This window comes from Mesoplodon bidens, assembly GCF_964165515.1.
Source record: "Mesoplodon bidens genome assembly, chromosome: 4".
In the NCBI taxonomy this organism is placed as follows: domain Eukaryota; kingdom Metazoa; phylum Chordata; class Mammalia; order Artiodactyla; family Ziphiidae; genus Mesoplodon; species Mesoplodon bidens.
Window position 1 is genome coordinate 84,904,270 of NC_138160.1, and position 17,655 is coordinate 84,921,924.

At 36.3% G+C, this 17,655-nt stretch overlaps 2 protein-coding genes across 24 annotated transcripts in view; one reads left to right on the top strand and one right to left on the bottom strand.

The window, feature by feature from the left end:
- GIN1 (gypsy retrotransposon integrase 1) overlaps positions 1-10,521 on the bottom strand; it is a 29,142-nt gene extending 18,621 nt beyond the window's left edge. For both annotated transcript variants that reach the window (XM_081233267.1, XM_081233266.1), the window contains exons 1-2: positions 10,450-10,521; positions 1,086-1,231 (exon numbers count right to left, since the gene is read on the bottom strand). In XM_081233267.1, coding sequence (XP_081089393.1) covers positions 1,086-1,227 — 142 coding nt within the window. In that variant the 5' untranslated portion in view covers positions 1,228-1,231; positions 10,450-10,521. The remainder of the gene's footprint in view (positions 1-1,085; positions 1,232-10,449) is intronic.
- PPIP5K2 (diphosphoinositol pentakisphosphate kinase 2) overlaps positions 10,518-17,655 on the top strand; it is a 79,831-nt gene continuing 72,693 nt past the window's right edge. For 20 of the 22 annotated variants that reach the window (XM_081233230.1, XM_081233247.1, XM_081233249.1 and 17 more), the window contains exon 1: positions 10,657-10,879. The gene's annotated coding sequence lies outside the window, so the exon portion shown is untranslated. Of the gene's footprint in view, positions 10,583-10,656; positions 10,931-17,655 lie in introns of those variants that run through there. The other 2 variants (XM_081233245.1, XM_081233241.1) reach the window with 2 other exon arrangements.

The following is a 17,655-nucleotide window of genomic DNA, read 5'->3' on the forward strand; positions in this document are numbered from 1 at the left end:
AAGGAGTCTATGGCTGGGAAGTAATCAGGGCAGGAAGAGAATCGCCAATTCTCCAGTGTGGATGACTAGCTATTCAAACTCCAAAATACATCAGTAAGCTATTAGTGTGCTTAATTAAGCACATGCTGAGTGGAACATTCCTTACTTGAATTAGAAAGTAAGCAACTTAAGGGCAGGACTTATCTATCTTATGCATCAACATGTTCCCAAGGCCTAAAATGTGATTGGCACACAGTAGGAACTCAGTAAACATTTGCTGCATAAATGATTAAATAAATGAATGAATGAGCCCTCTTTAGTCGAAGATGTAATAGGTATGCCTGTTCTTAAGCTTAAGGGAGTTACTGGAAGGGGTGTACACAGGGAGAAACAAGCAGGTATTTATTTATTATCTTAGAATTTTCTTGACCTGCTTTGAGAAAAGCCTGATTCTGTACCTACAGGCAAAATTCCCATTAATAGTACCAACATTCATTTAGTCATCTGGTGATTGTACTTCTTTGCTTATCTCATCCCAAACTTCTCTTCCCCTTTGGAGGAGGAGGAGAAAGAGGGGGAAATTATCATAATCTTTCAAGATAAATACTCTACTGTCTTTCAAATATTTAATTCATTCAGGGGGATTAGGAGTTCAAAAATAAATATGATCCTGAGACTATTTAACGGCACTGAGAGGGAGGAACCACAGAAATAAGTAGAGTAAATAAGTTAACTTTGTCAACATTTTTGTATTAGGCATCAAACAAGTTCTTCATTGAGAGTGACAAGAGTGCTTGCAAGTGTACCACTAGAGTAGGAATCAACTGAGGACAAAAGCAGGTGACATTAATTTAGGTAAGTGTTTTGTTTTGTTCATGGTATCGTTTTCTGTCTATGATTTAAAATGCCCTTTTCACGCTTACTGGCCTTCAGTTAGCTTCAATGTGATTTTTATTTTGCTTTTGACTGAATGGCATTATCAATTTAAATGGTAATTGTTAAGCAACGACCAATTACTACAGAAATTCTCAGGATTCCACAAGGAATTACATATGGAGAAACATCTATATAAACTCTATACTAAAAATTGGGGGCATTAATTTTACCTTTGAAGGCAAATTTTTTTGCTGCTCTTCTTATGCCACTTCTCTCACTAGGCAGTGTAGTTGGATGATATTCACCAATTCGTTTATAATATGCAATCTGTTTCAGATGAAGGTCACCATTTTTTCCACTACGAACCATCATGAACCTAGGTAAAAGGTATTTAAAGATATAATTTAAATGATAAACTAATTCAGTTGCTATTTCAGTTTAGCCTTCTGTCATATTTCTGCTTACACGTGAACTGAACATTCCTGGAATATTATCTGTGTCAGAGATAATTGTAGTACAGAAAAGTGTGTGATGTAGATGAACTAAAATATTCAAATGCTATTTTTGAGACACAACATGACACATTATCTTGTCTCTTTCCATGTGAAAAGAAATACTGAAAAATTTCCACATACTGGGAAAAAAGGAAATGAACAAGCACACTTCAAAAAGTTTTGCTTAAAGTCTCTATTACTATCAACTGAAATGTTACTTACATAGGATGGTTCTGTTATGTGACATGTAAACAAATGACAGCTTATAAGAGGGAAAATATAATTTTATATTACTTCTAAATATATTCATGGTCATTGCAAAATGCAAAAAATTCTCAAATCATTTATGAGAAAGATACATTTTAGAAATGTTCAAATGATAAATGGCAAAGAAGATATTTAGCTACACTAGATCTCATACACTCTTCTGAAGTACATTGTAAGCTAATTTTTCTTGAACAGAAATGATTTTTGTTCTGTGTGTACTTTCCCTATGTTATAAAGAAAAATCTGGCTGGACTGGCCAAAACAAAACTTCTCTATTTTAGACCCTAAGCCATATGGAAACCATTACTACATTCAAAAGAAAAAACCTTTTCTTTCATATTTTCAGTCAAAACGAACTATTCTGTGCTGGTTATTCTGTTTGCCACCATCCCCGCTGATCCAGATACATGTTTGGCCTTTCTCTCCATGCTGCTGTACCCTAAAAGACTGACACTTACAGACTGCATTTATAGTTTTCTGGTTGGACTTGTCCAATGGGAGGTACGAGCAGGCATATCAGATGGCAGAAGAAAGAGGTCAGGATATTTATTTCCCGGCTCCTTCCTTGGTTTAAGCTGCAACCCTCTACAATCATAGCTCCTGTCAGGAAGCCCATCTTCTGTGTCTCTAGTTCTCACTGGAAGTCTGTAACAACATTTCTTCTTGCTGCTTCAGCCCTAGAGGTGGTTGCTATTTTCTGCTGTTGCTAGTCTCCAGGTGCCATGTTGGTTTCTTTGACCCTTTCCATCATATGTTTATAAACAGGAACTTCATTAAGTTTTCTTTAAAATTCTAGCAGAGTATATCTTCTGTTTCCTGCTAGAACTATAATTGATACAAATGCTTAAAATTCTGAATTTCCAAAAACAATATAGATGTTTACTGACCACTAGAAGATGCAGGGATAAGGCTACAAGAAAATATTACTGCAGAGAGAATGTTAGAACAAAGCAGAATAGACCATGCTTATAAACTATGGCTTAAAAAGCTTATTAAGTCTCTTTCCCAATGATACAGCACTTTGCACATTTAATAACCATCTTTCTGATCTTTTCATAACTTTGGGATATCAGTACATTTCTAATATCCCTTAACCTTAGGTTAGCATAAAGTGTAAGCCATTTTAAAAGCAAAGGTTCTGCAAAGCTAATTCTCTCCTATCATAACCTAAAAAACAGGTCAATTATCTCTATAAAACAATTAGCTTATTCTAAGTTTAATTCACTTTCAATTAAATACATAACGTTTTTTTATTTTATAATAAATGATTGTACCCCTAAATCAAACAAATGTACCTCATCACAGTTTCTAAAACGTCTCAAAAATGAATGGATCAGATTTTAATACCATCTATAAAACTACAGTAAATAAGACAGTGAAGTATTGGCATAAGCCAATACTTATGGATAGACAAACAGGTCACTGAAATAGAATAGGGAGTCCAGAATTAAATCCACATGTATACAGTCAATTAATTTACAACAAAGGCATCAATACAATGGGGGAAGAGACGGTCTTTTCGATAAATGATGCTGAAGTAATTGGATATCTGTATCAGAAAAAAAATTAATATTGACCACCTACCTACATCAACAAAAGTAATTCCAGATAAATCATAAACCTAAAAGTGAAAAGTAAACTATAAAACTTCTGGAAGAAAACACAGAAGATCTTCAAAACCTTGGGATAAGCAAAGATTTCTTAAACAGGACACAAAAAGCACTATTCGTAAAAGAAAAAAATTATAACACGTTGGATTTCATTAAAATCAAAACCTATTCATCAAAAGACCATTAAGAAGGCAAAGGGTAATCCACAGATTGGGAGAAGATATCTTTAATATATATATATCTCATGAAAGACTCATACCCTGCATATATAATTAACTACTACAAAATCAAGAAGAAAAGGATAAAACTCAATACAAAAAAATGGGGGAAAAATCTTACATGACATTTCAAAGAAGTGAATATCCAAATGGTTAATAAGCAAGTGAAAATGTGCTCAACATCATTACCCCTAGGGCAATGCAAATTAAAGCTAAAATGATTTACAACTACACACTATTAAAAGGGCTAAATTTAAAAACAGAGACAACACCAGGGGTTGTGAGGACAGGTAACTGAAACTCTCATACACTGTTTGTGGAAGTGTAAAATGGTACAGCTACCTTGGAAAATGGACAGTTTCTTCTAAAGCTAAACATGTTTACCCTAAGGACTTGGCAATTCTATTTTTAAGTTTATATCCTAGTGAAATGAGTATATGAGTATCAGAAGACGTGTATAAAAATTTTCATAGACGTTTTATAGTCATAATACCCCTAACCGGAAATATAAAGGCATCAAGAGGTTTTACCCTGTGTATACTCAGTCCTTGCCCTATAGACACTTTTGTTGTTTTCCAGTTCCATGTTGCTCTAAATCTCAGTGCTTTTCAAACTGTGAAATCTGTGACAATAGACCCCTTGATGCCTTTATTTTCATGTCATCCTATCTACAGCCTTTCCTCTGCCAAAAGATTCTGTGGCAAACTTCCACCCTTCATCCATTTTCAATTTAGGAAGACTTGTGTGGTTTTAAGTATGGAATATAGACTGTCAGTCTACCTATCCATTTGCCTGCCTGTCATTCTAGCTCTGTATTATTAATAACTCTCCTTAACTCTTAAAAAATCAACCAGAAAATAGGCAAAAATCATTTTTCTCTGTCTTATTTTCATCTCTAGGATACACTGACACAAGCTCTTCCAAGTCCAAGAGACAGCAAGACCCGTCCTTTCTTAGTTTACATTAAATCATTATGATTTACATGCTGTAAAATTTATAATATACTATAAATGACCCCAAATTCTTGTTTTCCCTTAATGGCTTTTGGGACCACCAATGTTCTAAATCACCTAAAAGAAAACGTTAAAACATCCCAGCCTAGCCACTGGGAGCACGGTACCTGTAGGAGGATGAAATTTATTTAAAAAAGGTAAAATCCTTTGTTACCTCCATTTCAGAGACCAGTAAATGTTGCAAAATTTCCTGAAGGACATTAAAAAGAAAAGGGGAGAAGCCTTTTCAGGCCTCTGAAAAGCCTGCAGGAGCAAAAGACCAAACTCTCACACCTCAAAGGAAGTACAGGTCCTAAAACACAGAGGTTTATCCCAGGGGATACAAGGATTCTTCAATATATGCAAATCAATCAATGTGATACACCATACTAAAACACAGAGGGATGTGAGTAATTGTAACTGGTAGAAAAAAATTGGCCATTGGAAAACATGAATGTCTGCATAAAGCACAGTGATGTCTATATCTCGCCCTTATATTTAAAAACCTCTCTGTTCTAAGTTCCCACCATACCCCTCCCATTTCCCTTCTCCTGGGTATCTTAGTCCATTTGGGCTGCTATAGTAATTTATTATAGACTAGGTGGCTTAATAATAACAAACATTTGTTTCTGATAATTCTAGAGGCTGGGAAGTTCAAGAACAATCTGGTGGATTCGGTGTCTGGTTACAGCTTGCTTCTTGGTTCATAAATGGCATCTTTGCTATGTCCTCACATGGTAGAAGGGGTTCAGGAACTCTCTGAGCTCTCTCTTATAAAGACACTTAACCCATTCTTGAGAGTTCTACCCTCAGGATCTAATCATCTACCAAAGATGCCACCTACTAATACCATCACATTAGGGGTTAGAATTTCAACACATGAATTTTGGGGGGACACAAACATTGTCTATAGCATTGAGGTAACTATAGTTACTTACTAATGGCATGCCTGCACCTCTGGTCAGTGTACAACTCCTCAAACCTTGGAATTAGATTAGACACTGCCACCCTCATTTCTTCTTCCATACTGATTTTCGTACAGTATCTGCATTATTACCACAGCAAACATCCAAAAACCAGTTTTGCAAAGATATAAAAAAAAGGAATGTAGTGTGACCTAATGTTGAAACTGTGAACTAGTGGTCCACAAGGGATATAATAGATGTTGGATACACCTGTGTTTCCTTTGAAAGTTTAAAATGTTTCATGGCACCCTGTGAATTCACTATGATGCCCTAGGAAGCCTTGGCACACAGCTTGACAATTCTGAGTTAAGGCATTTAACAAGTGAATACAAATTGGATTTATTAAGTTAAATTTTTGGATGTTAAAAGGTTGTAGACTGACAACACTGATAGTTATAAATTATAGGTCGCTCAGAGGTACAGACTAAAAGTTTTCGACATTCCTTTAACTGGAATCAAAAAAACCTGGCAGATGGCAATGCTAATACTAAGTTCTCTAAGTGTATAGCAAAAAGCACCTATCAGGTCAATTCCATGTATCTCTTTTCTAAGCACTTCTTAAATAAAGACAAAAGGCAAGAGGTAATTTCACAGAAGAAAAAGGTTTCTTATTTCATTTTCTCTTTGTAAAATTAATTTTTACACTTCTTAAAACATACACATCATTCTTGATGATGTGCACTTCTAACTTGCAAAAAGTTCAGGAAATAAGGCTTTCTAATTTGAAAGACCAATCATTATTAACAGGAGAGTTACTTTATTTCATTATTTCTATTCTTTTGCATCTTTCACACAATTATAATATAGCAAAGGATATTAAAATACATTTAATCTTCAAGAAGTAGGGAAAGATGAACAGATTTTTAAAAAATTAAATATACCACATCACACACTGAAAAATTAGATCTTGACTAAAGAACACATTAATATAGCACCAAAAGGAAGCCCAGCGACTGTGATTCAATATCCCATTTTCCAGATAAGAAAAAAGACTTCAAGTGGTTAATTCAGATTGAAATTGACTGGTAAATTATAATACTCAACAATGGAAGTAAATTATTCCTTTCTGAAACAGCATTTAAAAATTCCCATATAGGCTTCTGCCTAGAATGCATAAAGCTGGAAAAAAGTCACTCCTACCCTAACAATGAGAAAAGAACTGGATAAGCTCACTAAGATGTCAATTCTCCACAAACTGATCTATAGAATCAATGCAATGCAATCAGATACCCAACAAGCTCTTTTGTAGGAACTGACAAGCTGATTCTAAAATTGATATGGAAAACCAAAGGACTCAGAATAGCTAAAACAAGTTTGAAAAACAAGAATATAGTTGAAAAATTTTACATTACCTGGTTTCAAGACTTACTTTAATGTTATAGTAATCAAAACTGTGTGGTACTGGCAAAATGACAGCCATCGGTCTACAGAACAGAATAGAGTGTCCAGACATATAGCCACACAGAAATGGTGATTTTTGACATAGGTGCCAAGGTAATTCAATAGAGAAAGGATAATATTTATAACAAATGATGCTGGAGCAACTAACTAAACATCCATGTGAAAAAACATGAATCTCAACTCATACCTTGCACCATATGAATAAATTAAAATTATTCACGATGGTCACAGACCTAAATGTAACACCTAAAGTTACAGAACTTCTAGAAGACAACAAAAAAGAAAATTTTTGTGAGCTTAGGTTAGGCAATGACTCCCAGATAACAAACAGAAAGAACCACCCATAAAAGAAAAAAATTAAAACTTCTGTTTTAATTTAAGAAAATAGAGAAATCACAGTCCGGAGAAGGTATTTGCAGTACACGTATATAATGAAAAACCTGGGTCCAGAATTTATAAAGAATTCTCAAAGCTCAATAATAAGAAAACAAACAATCCAATTTTTAAAATGGGCAAAAGGTGTGAACAGACACTTCATCAAAGAAGATATGGTTAGCAAATAAAAACATGGAAAGACGTTCAACACCATTAGACAATGAAAAACGCAAAAAACCACAACAAATACCTCTACAAATCCACCAAAATGGCAAAAAACAACAAAAACAAAACAAAACCTGGCAATACTAAGTACTACCAAGCATGAAAAGCATTGCTGGTAAGAATAAAAAATGGTGTAAACATGTTGGAAAACAGTTTTAACCCAAGAGAAATGAAAGTATATGTTCACACAAAAATCTGTATGTGAATGTTTCTAGAAGCTTTATTCATAACAGCCAAAACCTGAATACAATCCACAAGTTCATCAACAGGTGAATGGATAAACAAACTGTGGTAGATCCACACAGTGGAATACCACTCAGCAAAAAGGAACTACAAATACATTTAACAATAGGGAGGAATCTCAAAATCATTGTGTTAAGTGAAAGCAGACACAAAAGGCTACATACATACTATATGCCAGTCTTTTTATGACATCTGGAAAAGCCAAAACTATAAAGAGAGGAAACAATTTTTTGAACTAATTTTTGAAAAATAACTACAAAAGCAGATTTTAAAAATAATAGCAAACGTATACAGCACTTTACTGTGATGATCCTCACAACATGCTATGGAGCAGGTACTAGTTTTACATCTGTTTTAGAGATAAGAAAATGGAGGTTCAGAGAGATTATCCACTTTACTCAAGGCAACACAGTTAGTGAATGCAGCCATTGACTTAAATTTAAACGTTGGTCTCTGTTGCTTCAAATTTCGTGGTCCGTCCCCCGACACACACTAATTTAATTATTTGTCATCCTCAGCTTTCATAATATTTGGTTCAGGCCTCTGCTAGAAAAGTTATAAAGTGATTTTTGTAATAAATAATTTAGGTTATAAATGAGGAATGAGAAGGTCTTGTTAGTTTTTAATGATTACATTGTTTCACATAGTATTCAGGACACAGTGGACATTCAACTATTGGTAAATGAGTAAGTATTACTTGCATTTCCTGACAGGAGAGGTAGCACTGAATTGAAAAAGAGCACACGTTCCAAAGGTGACTATTATTTCACTTCAGAAAATATTACTTCACTTGCATGTATTGATATATGGTACCACAAGTAGGGCCTGTCTAAGAAGGTATGGCTTTTAGGAGTCAGAATTTCTAGCATGTGACAGTTACCTGTCTCAGTATCCATGTTTGACAAAAAGGAAATAATACTTACCTTTCCTTCTTCACAATTATGAAGATCAATGAGATAATTATGAATTTCAAAAGTCCTTTGCAAATGGTAAAGCAATATATAATTATTGTTAAAATGTTTTAAGTATTATTATCATCCATATAAAACTGTTCAAAGTAGCAGAGAACTTTCTTGTCTCAAAACCTTTATCTTCAAGGAAAAATAGATTTTAAAATCTCGTTCCTTTCATTAATGGAACGAGATTAATGTTTCATAGCAATGTTTATTTACGTTTTACTGCTAAACACGAAACCCAGAAGAATCAAGAGTTGTATACTTTATAATGAGTTTATAGTCTAATTGGGTTCACAAGCTTATGGTTCTGGCAGTAAAGACAGATGACAAGGAGAAATAGAAAACGAATAAGAAAGAAAAATCAGTTCACAAAAAGTATAGTCCTCTAAGTGGAAGGTTAAAAGTTTCCTGCTAATGTTTGCTATTTATATATAGGTATAACTTAAAGAACTAATAGTTTTTTCCTTTTCAAAAGAACTATTTGGTCCCTAGAAACTATCCAATGGAATAGTTAATATGAGCAAATGGCTTTAGGCTATAATACTCAGAACAAAGATAAATATCTTCCTGTTCCCAAATATTATTAAACAAAGGTATCATTTACAAAGGAGAATTAAGTGGTTTGAGTTATAAACACGAAGATTACATTACACCTTTTTTGGATATGCTCATGTTTTCAAAAATTCTTAAAAAAATAATTACTCGTGTATTAAAATATGTAGGGATGAGAAAAGGCAGTAAAGGTGTCTTATTACAAATCCTAATTGAGGAACTGTCAGGATCAAATTTGGTTGAGCTTTTTACACTATGCCCCTGGTACAACATTAAATGAAATCAATGAATACTTATTGTAGGTGTAAATACTTATTACTTGATTCTTTAATAATTTTATCTTGTGTGTGCAATAAAGGCAGTTAGGTACCACTTTAAATAAAATTAGGATTTAGCTGTGTTTCACCAAGGGCAAAACCCAATTTAAGCTTCTAAAGGTTATAATACGCATATGTGCCAACTTTAAAACTTAAAATCTGTAATATTTCGATAAACATATTTACTTGGGATCATTAATTTTACTTCCGAATTATTCTATTATAATCTCTGAAAAATTGGAAGTGCACAATTTTATGTAACGAAAACGACTGGGAAATCTAATTACACAATACACTTCCCTATAATCTGCTTCACTTCAACGTGCAGATTCATTTAACAAAAACGCCTTCATCTCCATATGCATACACATGAAGCCACGTGTGATAAATGAATTTAAATTTTAAAAATTATTTCTCTACTTTGGTTCAGAAATGCTCATTTAAAGAACATCCACAGAAATAGTAATTTTCCTTTAAAACAACAGGGCAAGATTCTCCCTTAAACTCGCATTTCTCCCCTCCACAGGAGATTTTAATCTGGGGCAAAAGATTAAAGGACAACTATGATAAAGTAAGGTGGAGAATTCTTTACTGTCAGCCAAAGGCAGCACTCAACTTCTGAATTTGCTACTCTGAGGGAGCATTTCCAGAGTCTGGGTTATTCGTTAACTAATTCTTAAGGGCAAGGTCCAGCTAAATTTAGCGTAGGCAAGAAAATGACCAATAAGAAAAACTCGGTCACACGCAGAAGGCACCTCCCTAGGCCAAACAACGGAACTCGTCCCTTTTCTGCTCAACTGTCGCGGGCATCGCAACGCCCAAGCAAGGCCCTCCCGCTCCACGGGCGCCTGCGCAATCTCCACAAAGTCAATTAAACCCTTCTTTAAACTAGTTGACGCGAATGGTTTTGAAATTACTGTCAGCTCACGCCTAATTTTAAAAAATCATCAGGTGTGAACACACCAAAACGACCACTCACCGAAGTGGTCCTAAATGCAAGCGTCAAGATTTAAGCTTCCTCTCGCGATTTATGTGGTGCTGCCGGAAGCGGAACTACCCGTGTGGTTAAGAGAGGAGTGTTTACGGGGGCCTCGGAGCTTCGGTCAGAAAAGGTTAGGGCGGATCGTTTGGTTCTTGCCGGAAATCGTTCCGCCCGGTGAGGTTTCTGTGTGAGACCCGAGGCGGGAGGGGAAGAGGCGTGACTAGGGTTCGGCGAGGTGTAGTGTTGCCTACAGAATCTCTTTGTGGCCTTCCAGCTGCTATTGAAGAGAGAAGACTCAGGTTCAAGCTAACAGCTGGAGTCTCTTTGATGAACACCTCAGTTCTGTCCCGGGGATTAAAGGGGAAACCGAGGCCTGAATGGGCGCGGTCATTTCCTGCAGTTCGCGTGACGACCGCAGCCGTGGCAGGTGCGGGCCCCGTGACCGAAGGAATCAAGATGCGGAACCTGGTCCCCCGAGGTTTGCGGCCGCTGCTGGGCAGTTGTTTTGTCTCCTGCTGCGCTCTGGGGGAGCCTAGACACGCGCTCCTCCTAGGGGCATGTGCCAGAGAGGCAGCGTGGGTGTGGAGGAGTGACAGTACAGCCTTGAGGGTCCTTCCGTGTCTTAATTTCTCCTCCTCCTCCATTACTTCCCTTTTCCATTTCTTGGGTTTGAGATAACCGGAGGTTTCATCTTAGCTCGAAGGGAAGGCTGCGGTCTCGTTCCACCGAAGTAGGCAGTCTCGAGTTTGGGGACTGCTGTGGGTAGAGATGGCTATTTTCATTTTCATTCCTCAGTCTTTATCCTTCTGCTCCTCGCCTTCTCCACTCCACTACAAGAGACCAAAAGCCCCTTCCGTTGCAGCTTTCCAGAGTAGGGAAGGAGGCTGCAGGTCAGTGCCGCCCCTAATCGGTTGGAGTGTTGCATCCTCGCGCGCTTCGAGGGAGAAGGGGCGAGGGAGGTGACCACTGGATATCATTTACTAGGACTTCCTGGGAGTTTGCGACCTTTGGAGTCCCGTGGATGATACTTACCTTGGCTTTAGCGTACTGAAAAGCTTAGTTGTGGAAGTAGGAAGCCTCCTTGCTGACTTAGGCACCTAGCATCCTTGCTCTACGGTGGGATAGGGTTTTGCTTTGCTACTGAAAATTCTTCATGAAATAAAGGTTTTGTTTCAAGCAAATAAAAAAATAATGATAGCTGCCATTCGCTGAGTTCTTATGTGTGCCAAGTGCTTTACATAGTTTCTCATATACTTCTCTCAACAATTCCATGAGGTGTATTAGATTATTATTCTCATTTTACAGAGGTAGGAACTGAGTCTTATCTCTAAGCCTCACTTAACTTGCTCTAGTAAATTTTTGCTACTAGTAAACGTTTGAACAAACCTGTACTAGAAAGCAGGTTTTTCATACTTCAAAATCTGTATTCTTAACTATTACATTACCATTGTCCTACCGTTGTGCTTCATTGCTTCCAACTTCTTCATTAACATTTTCAGTAGCTCAAAGTATTCATTAGAAAAATATTTGGTATGCCTATTTAGGTGTCTGAAGGCAGACAGATGTGACGTCTGTCTTCATGGAGCCTCAGTATTGATGCAGAATTAAATAATTCAGAAACCAAAATACTTAAACTTGCATGGGTTTGTTTAAAGCAGGTGATTAAACTGGTGGGCCGAAGGTGCAGGTTGTACAATCAAAGCTTGCTGTTTAAGTTTTAAACCCACGACTTGCAGGGTAGTTGTTGTGAGGGTATTAAACTTAACAATTGGTTGAACGCTTATTCATCACTCAAATAAGTGCTATGCACCAGTTAAGTACTGGGAATATATAGATGACATCTTCGTTCTCTAAAAGCTCCCATGCAACTACATATGGATAGTATTGTGGAACTATTAATGTTCTTATGTGGAAATGATACTGTGGTTATGTAAGAGCATATCCTTATTTTTAGGAGATGCATAGTAAAGTATTTAGAGATGACACATATTGATGTCTACAACTTACTTTCAAATGATAGAGCAATTGTTGAGTCCAGTGGTGGGTATATGGGTGTTTACAGTGAACTGTTCTTTCAATTTCTGTGAATATTTGAAATTCTTCACAATAAAAAGTTGTGGAGGAAAACCGTAACTGTAGTGGAAACATATTTGTAAAGATAGATCCAAAATGCTGTGGAACATAGAGGATGGGAGAGGGTGCTGATGTGTATTTGGGGGTAGCAAAGGCGTGACTTCCAGGCTTTTTAGTTTAGTAGTTTAACAAGCCCTCCAGGTGATTTGAGTGCATTCTAGAGTTTGAGAACCAGTGCTTTGAGTGTGGGTACTTTAGTAGCATGATACTAATTTCAAATTTAGAAATCAGCCTTAATAGGTATTTGTCTTTTGCACAAATTTAAACATTACCAAACCTGGCTACACTTTGATTTGTTAAAATATAGATTATCTGGTTAAGAAATGCTGTTGTAGAAAATTTGTGGGAGGTCTATTAACTTGAGTTTTTACAGATGTCCCAGATAATTCTGATGTAGCCAGTCTATTATGGGACTACTGCTATAGAAAGAATCTTAAAGATAAGAAAGGCTCAACTTTGATACTTGAATAATGTAATATCTTTAAGGCCAGTTATATGTTTTGGAATTCATGATGGAGGATGTAGGTTGGTCGAAATGCTAAATAATGTGGAAATGCATAAGGTATATTTGGTTTGTCAGGGGTTCAGGTGAAATAGCAATTCATTTAGAATATCCTGGATTTCCTATCATGCCCATAAAATTTCATCTTGTACTACAGTATACATATCACTTGGGTAGGGGAAACAAAAATACATTTATTTCATACTTGTAGTTTTATAAGTATTTATTTAATATGTATAATGCTGTGGTAGGGACTGTGGAGTCCTGATTTTGCCCTTAAGTGATCATGATGGCCTTTGGTTTAAGCAGACCTGGATTTGATTTCTTTTTACAAGTCTTATTGGGTGTGTGGTTACAGTCAAATTTCTTGAACTTTCTGAGCTTCAAGTCCTCACTTATAATCAAATGATGGACATTTATCTATGTACTGCAAGCATTTGTAAAACGAGGAAAATATCTCTAATCCCAGGATTGCTGAGAATAATTGTTAAATCACAAAGTCATAACCGCTTCCCAACTTTTTTCATATTAGAGTATTCATAGAAAGTGATAGTATTTGTACAGTGTTTCCAGGAGAAACTGAAGAGAGTGGTTGGAGGCAACTGGCCAGGGGGTTCCAGCTGCCATACTTGACATACTTAAAGTATTCATTCGTGGTGAGGCAATGTGTTGGGAAGCTCTGGGTTAACAAATTAAGTACATACCAGGTAGCAATGATGAATAAATGTTCATTCTCTTGAAGCTTATCGTGTTTTGAAGGGATGTACACAACCAAAACAGCTAAATAATGCCAAGGTTAGAGGTGACCAAAGGGCAAAATGAATGATTCATAGAAGAAATCTTGAAAATTGTTAAGGAAAGGTTTGTGAGGGAATATTTTTGGGGTACTTGAGATGTGCCAGGCATCAAGAAGACAAAGACTCTGCTTCGTCAGCTTTGTCTCCTTTTTTATCAGATCAGATCTCCTGTAATAATAGCATGCCCTCCTAACAATGGCAAACACAGGTTTTGCTTGCCATGTACTTCCATTGTTCTACACTCCCCTCCTTTTTTTGAGTTGTACAGCGGTTCTCAAACTTGGGTGCACATTAGAATCTGAGAAGCCTTAAAAATACCTGGGCCTTTCTCCCAAATATTTTGATAAAATTGGTATGGAGTATTGCCTGAGCGTTGGGATATAAGAACTTTCTAAATATAATTTAATCTGTAAAACAACTTGAAAGATAGGTACAATTTACTGAGGCTCTTAGAGGTTAATTAACTTGCTCAAGGTCACACAGCTACTGGAGTTAAGATTTAACACCAAGTGTTTTGGGCTCCAGAATCCATACTATTAACCACTAGCCTGTTCAGTCTATTTCTAGTATTTGTAAGTATCATTCATATATCAGAAGAGAAAACAAAAAAGAAAGCCTTTGCCTACCTTTATAACAAAGCCCTTCAAAAGAATTGTCAGTATAGCTTGTCTCTACTTCTTCTCCCGTTCTCTTAAAGGCAATCCAATCACATTTAATAAAATTGAAAATTCTTACCGTGGCTTCTCAGTCCTCTGTATGTATCTTAGCTACTTCTCCGACTTTATTTTCTACCATTTTTCCTTTACTTGCTTGCTCTGCTCCAGCTGCATATGTTCTCCTTACTTTTCCTTGATCATGTGAAATATGCCAAATATTTATGTTTTAGGGCCTTTAGAGTTTGTTTCTTGTCTGGAATGCTCTTGTCATATAACCCCATGGCTGGTTTCCTCATTAATTCAGATTTCTACTCAAATGTCACCATATTAGGGAGGTCTTCCTAACATATATTTATTTGTTGATTTGTCTATTGTCTCTCTCCAAATGAGTGAATGAGACATGGTTTCAGACCTAAACCCATAATCAGATGGGGGACATACATATATGTATTTGAAGACATATGTATTTGAAGCAGCATTGAGGACTGAAACAGAATTTGACTAAGTGAAGAGAAGGGGACAGATCAGTCATTCATTTATACTCTTGGAAAAACATGTGCAGGATACACATTTTTTTCCAAAAGCTGATTTCTACTCACACATAATACACATATAAAGTAGCTCAAAAATTTGGGAAAATATATAGTAAAGGGACCAGTAGGAAATACAACCCAATCATTCCACAACTAAGAACTACAACCAGTAGTTCTGCCACTCGGTCATGGTATTATTAATTGACTTTTAAATTTTCATTTTTATGCATTCTAGACTTTTCACGATGAACACTCTAAAATTACAGGGTTTTTGAAAATTAATTTTCAGCTCTGTAGAACAGGATTATTATCACTTTCATTAAAGCACCTAAATTAGAAGAAAGTACAATTTTAAAATCATGCCATAAAGTGTACACATATACATACTTACATGCATATATATATAAGTAAACATATATCTTTATATGCACTGAAATACATCTCCCACTGTTGTCGTTCTGAAAAGTGAGACATTTTTGCATATTTCTATTGTCAGTTTTGTTGGTGTGCTTATCACACTAAAACAGAAAATGTTAATTTTTTTAAGTAGGTTGTCTTTTTTTTTAAATACTCTTCTATAATGTGATTATTTATTTATTTATGGCTGTGTTGGGTCTTCGTTTCCGTGCGAGGGCTTTCTCTAGTTGTGGCAAGCAGGGGCCACTCTTCATCGCGGTGCGTGGGCCTCTCACTGTCACGGCCTCTCTTGTTGTGGAGCACAGGCTCCAGACGCACAGGCTCAGTCGTTGTGGCTCACGGGCCTAGTTGCTCCGCGGCATGTGGGATCTTCCCGGACCGGGGCACAAACTCGTGTCCCCTGCATCGGCAGGCGGACTCTCAACCACTGCGCCACCAGGGAAGCCCAGAAAATGTTAATTTACTTGGCTGTCTTCTTTCTAGACCTTAAGCTGCTTAAGAAAAAGGTTCATGTTTACTTTGACTTTATATTGCCAGCACCTAATACTGGGCCTTCTGTAATAGGTTAAAAGTTATTTGTGATTTAGGTCAACAACTCGTGAGCAATATTCATTTTGGTAGATTTTATGTTATGTTAGTAGGGAGCTTGGTTTATAGAGTGCCTATAGAAACTAAGGTTTATTGAGTGTTTAGTATATGCCAAACATTTACTTACTCTTCACAAAGTTACAGGGTACTATGATACCCCCTTTTTTATAGATGAAGATATTTAGAGAAACTAGCATAAGTTGCTTGTTATGTAATGAGAGATTTAAATAGGTATATCTGACTGTAAAACACATGCCCTTTCTGCTACTAAATATTCAATGTTAGGGCTGGTTTTAGGTGGATGGGAGGGGTTGAAAACTAAAAAGAAACCAAAGAGGTTTGCCTTTTGATACAAAACAGAAGAACTGAGATCAGCTTATTCACTACCATCAAGTTTTACAATAATTGGAAACTTTCTCTTTTTTTTTTCAGCAAACATCTTTTATATATGAAACAGTGCAAGGGAAATAGGAATAAAAAGCACTGATACATAAAATGAATTATTTCTGCTTTTATTCTTTAATGATAAAGTTTTAAATTTCATAACAATGTAGTTGCCTGGCTAGGTAAACTAGTTTTTTTTTTTAATATAAATTTATTTATTTATTTATTTACTTTTGGCTGTGTTGGGGCTTCGTTGCTGTGTACAAGCTTTCTTTAGTTGTGGTGAGTGGGGGCTATTCTTTGTTGTGGTGCGCGGGCTTCTCATTGTCGTGGCTTCTCGTTGTGGAGCATGGGCTCTAGGCACGCAGGCTTCAGTAGTTGTGGCACGTGGGCTCAGTAGTTGTGGCTTGTGGGCTCTAGAGTTCAGGCTCAGTAGTTGCAGCGCACGGGCTTAGTTGCTCCGCGGCATGTGGGATCTTCCCAGGCCAGGGCTCGAACCCATGTCCCTTGGATTGGCAGGCAGTTTCTTAACCACTGCTCCACCAGGGAAGCCCAAGGTAAACTAGTTTTAATGTTTCATAGGGAGCCACCAATTAAACTGGAATTAGATCTTTAGGGATAGGACTTCTGGCATTATGCTTTGAAGTTCTAGCTAGCTTATCATCCAGCTCTTAAGAATATTTAATCAAGTAATTTCTTGTATTACCAGGAATCAAATAAAGTATTTGATATGTAGTTTCATCTTGGTAGGTGATTAGTTTTAATATGACCAAGGAACCAAGTACATGTAAACAGCTTTGCTAAGGAATATTCTGAGGTTATATCACTGTTGTATGATAGTTCTTAAACTGATGTTCATGGGCATCTGTTTTTGTGGAAAAGTTTGGATGTCTGTCAGTCGCATAAAATTGCTTGCAGAATTTAGTGTACATGTGCATTTATTTCTGAGAAGATCCATAGATTTTAGTAGATTTGCCACAGGTTTTTTTAGGCTTTATCTTTATTTTTTTTAATTGAGGTATAGTTGACATATAATATGTAAGTTACAGGTGTACAATACAGTGATTCACAATTTTTATAGGTTATACTCCATTTATGGTTATTATAAAATATTGCAAAAGAGTTTGTGACTCTAAAACTTTGAGCTGCTGTTATAATGAAATCTTGTTTTCATTCTAATCTTGTTTTGTTGA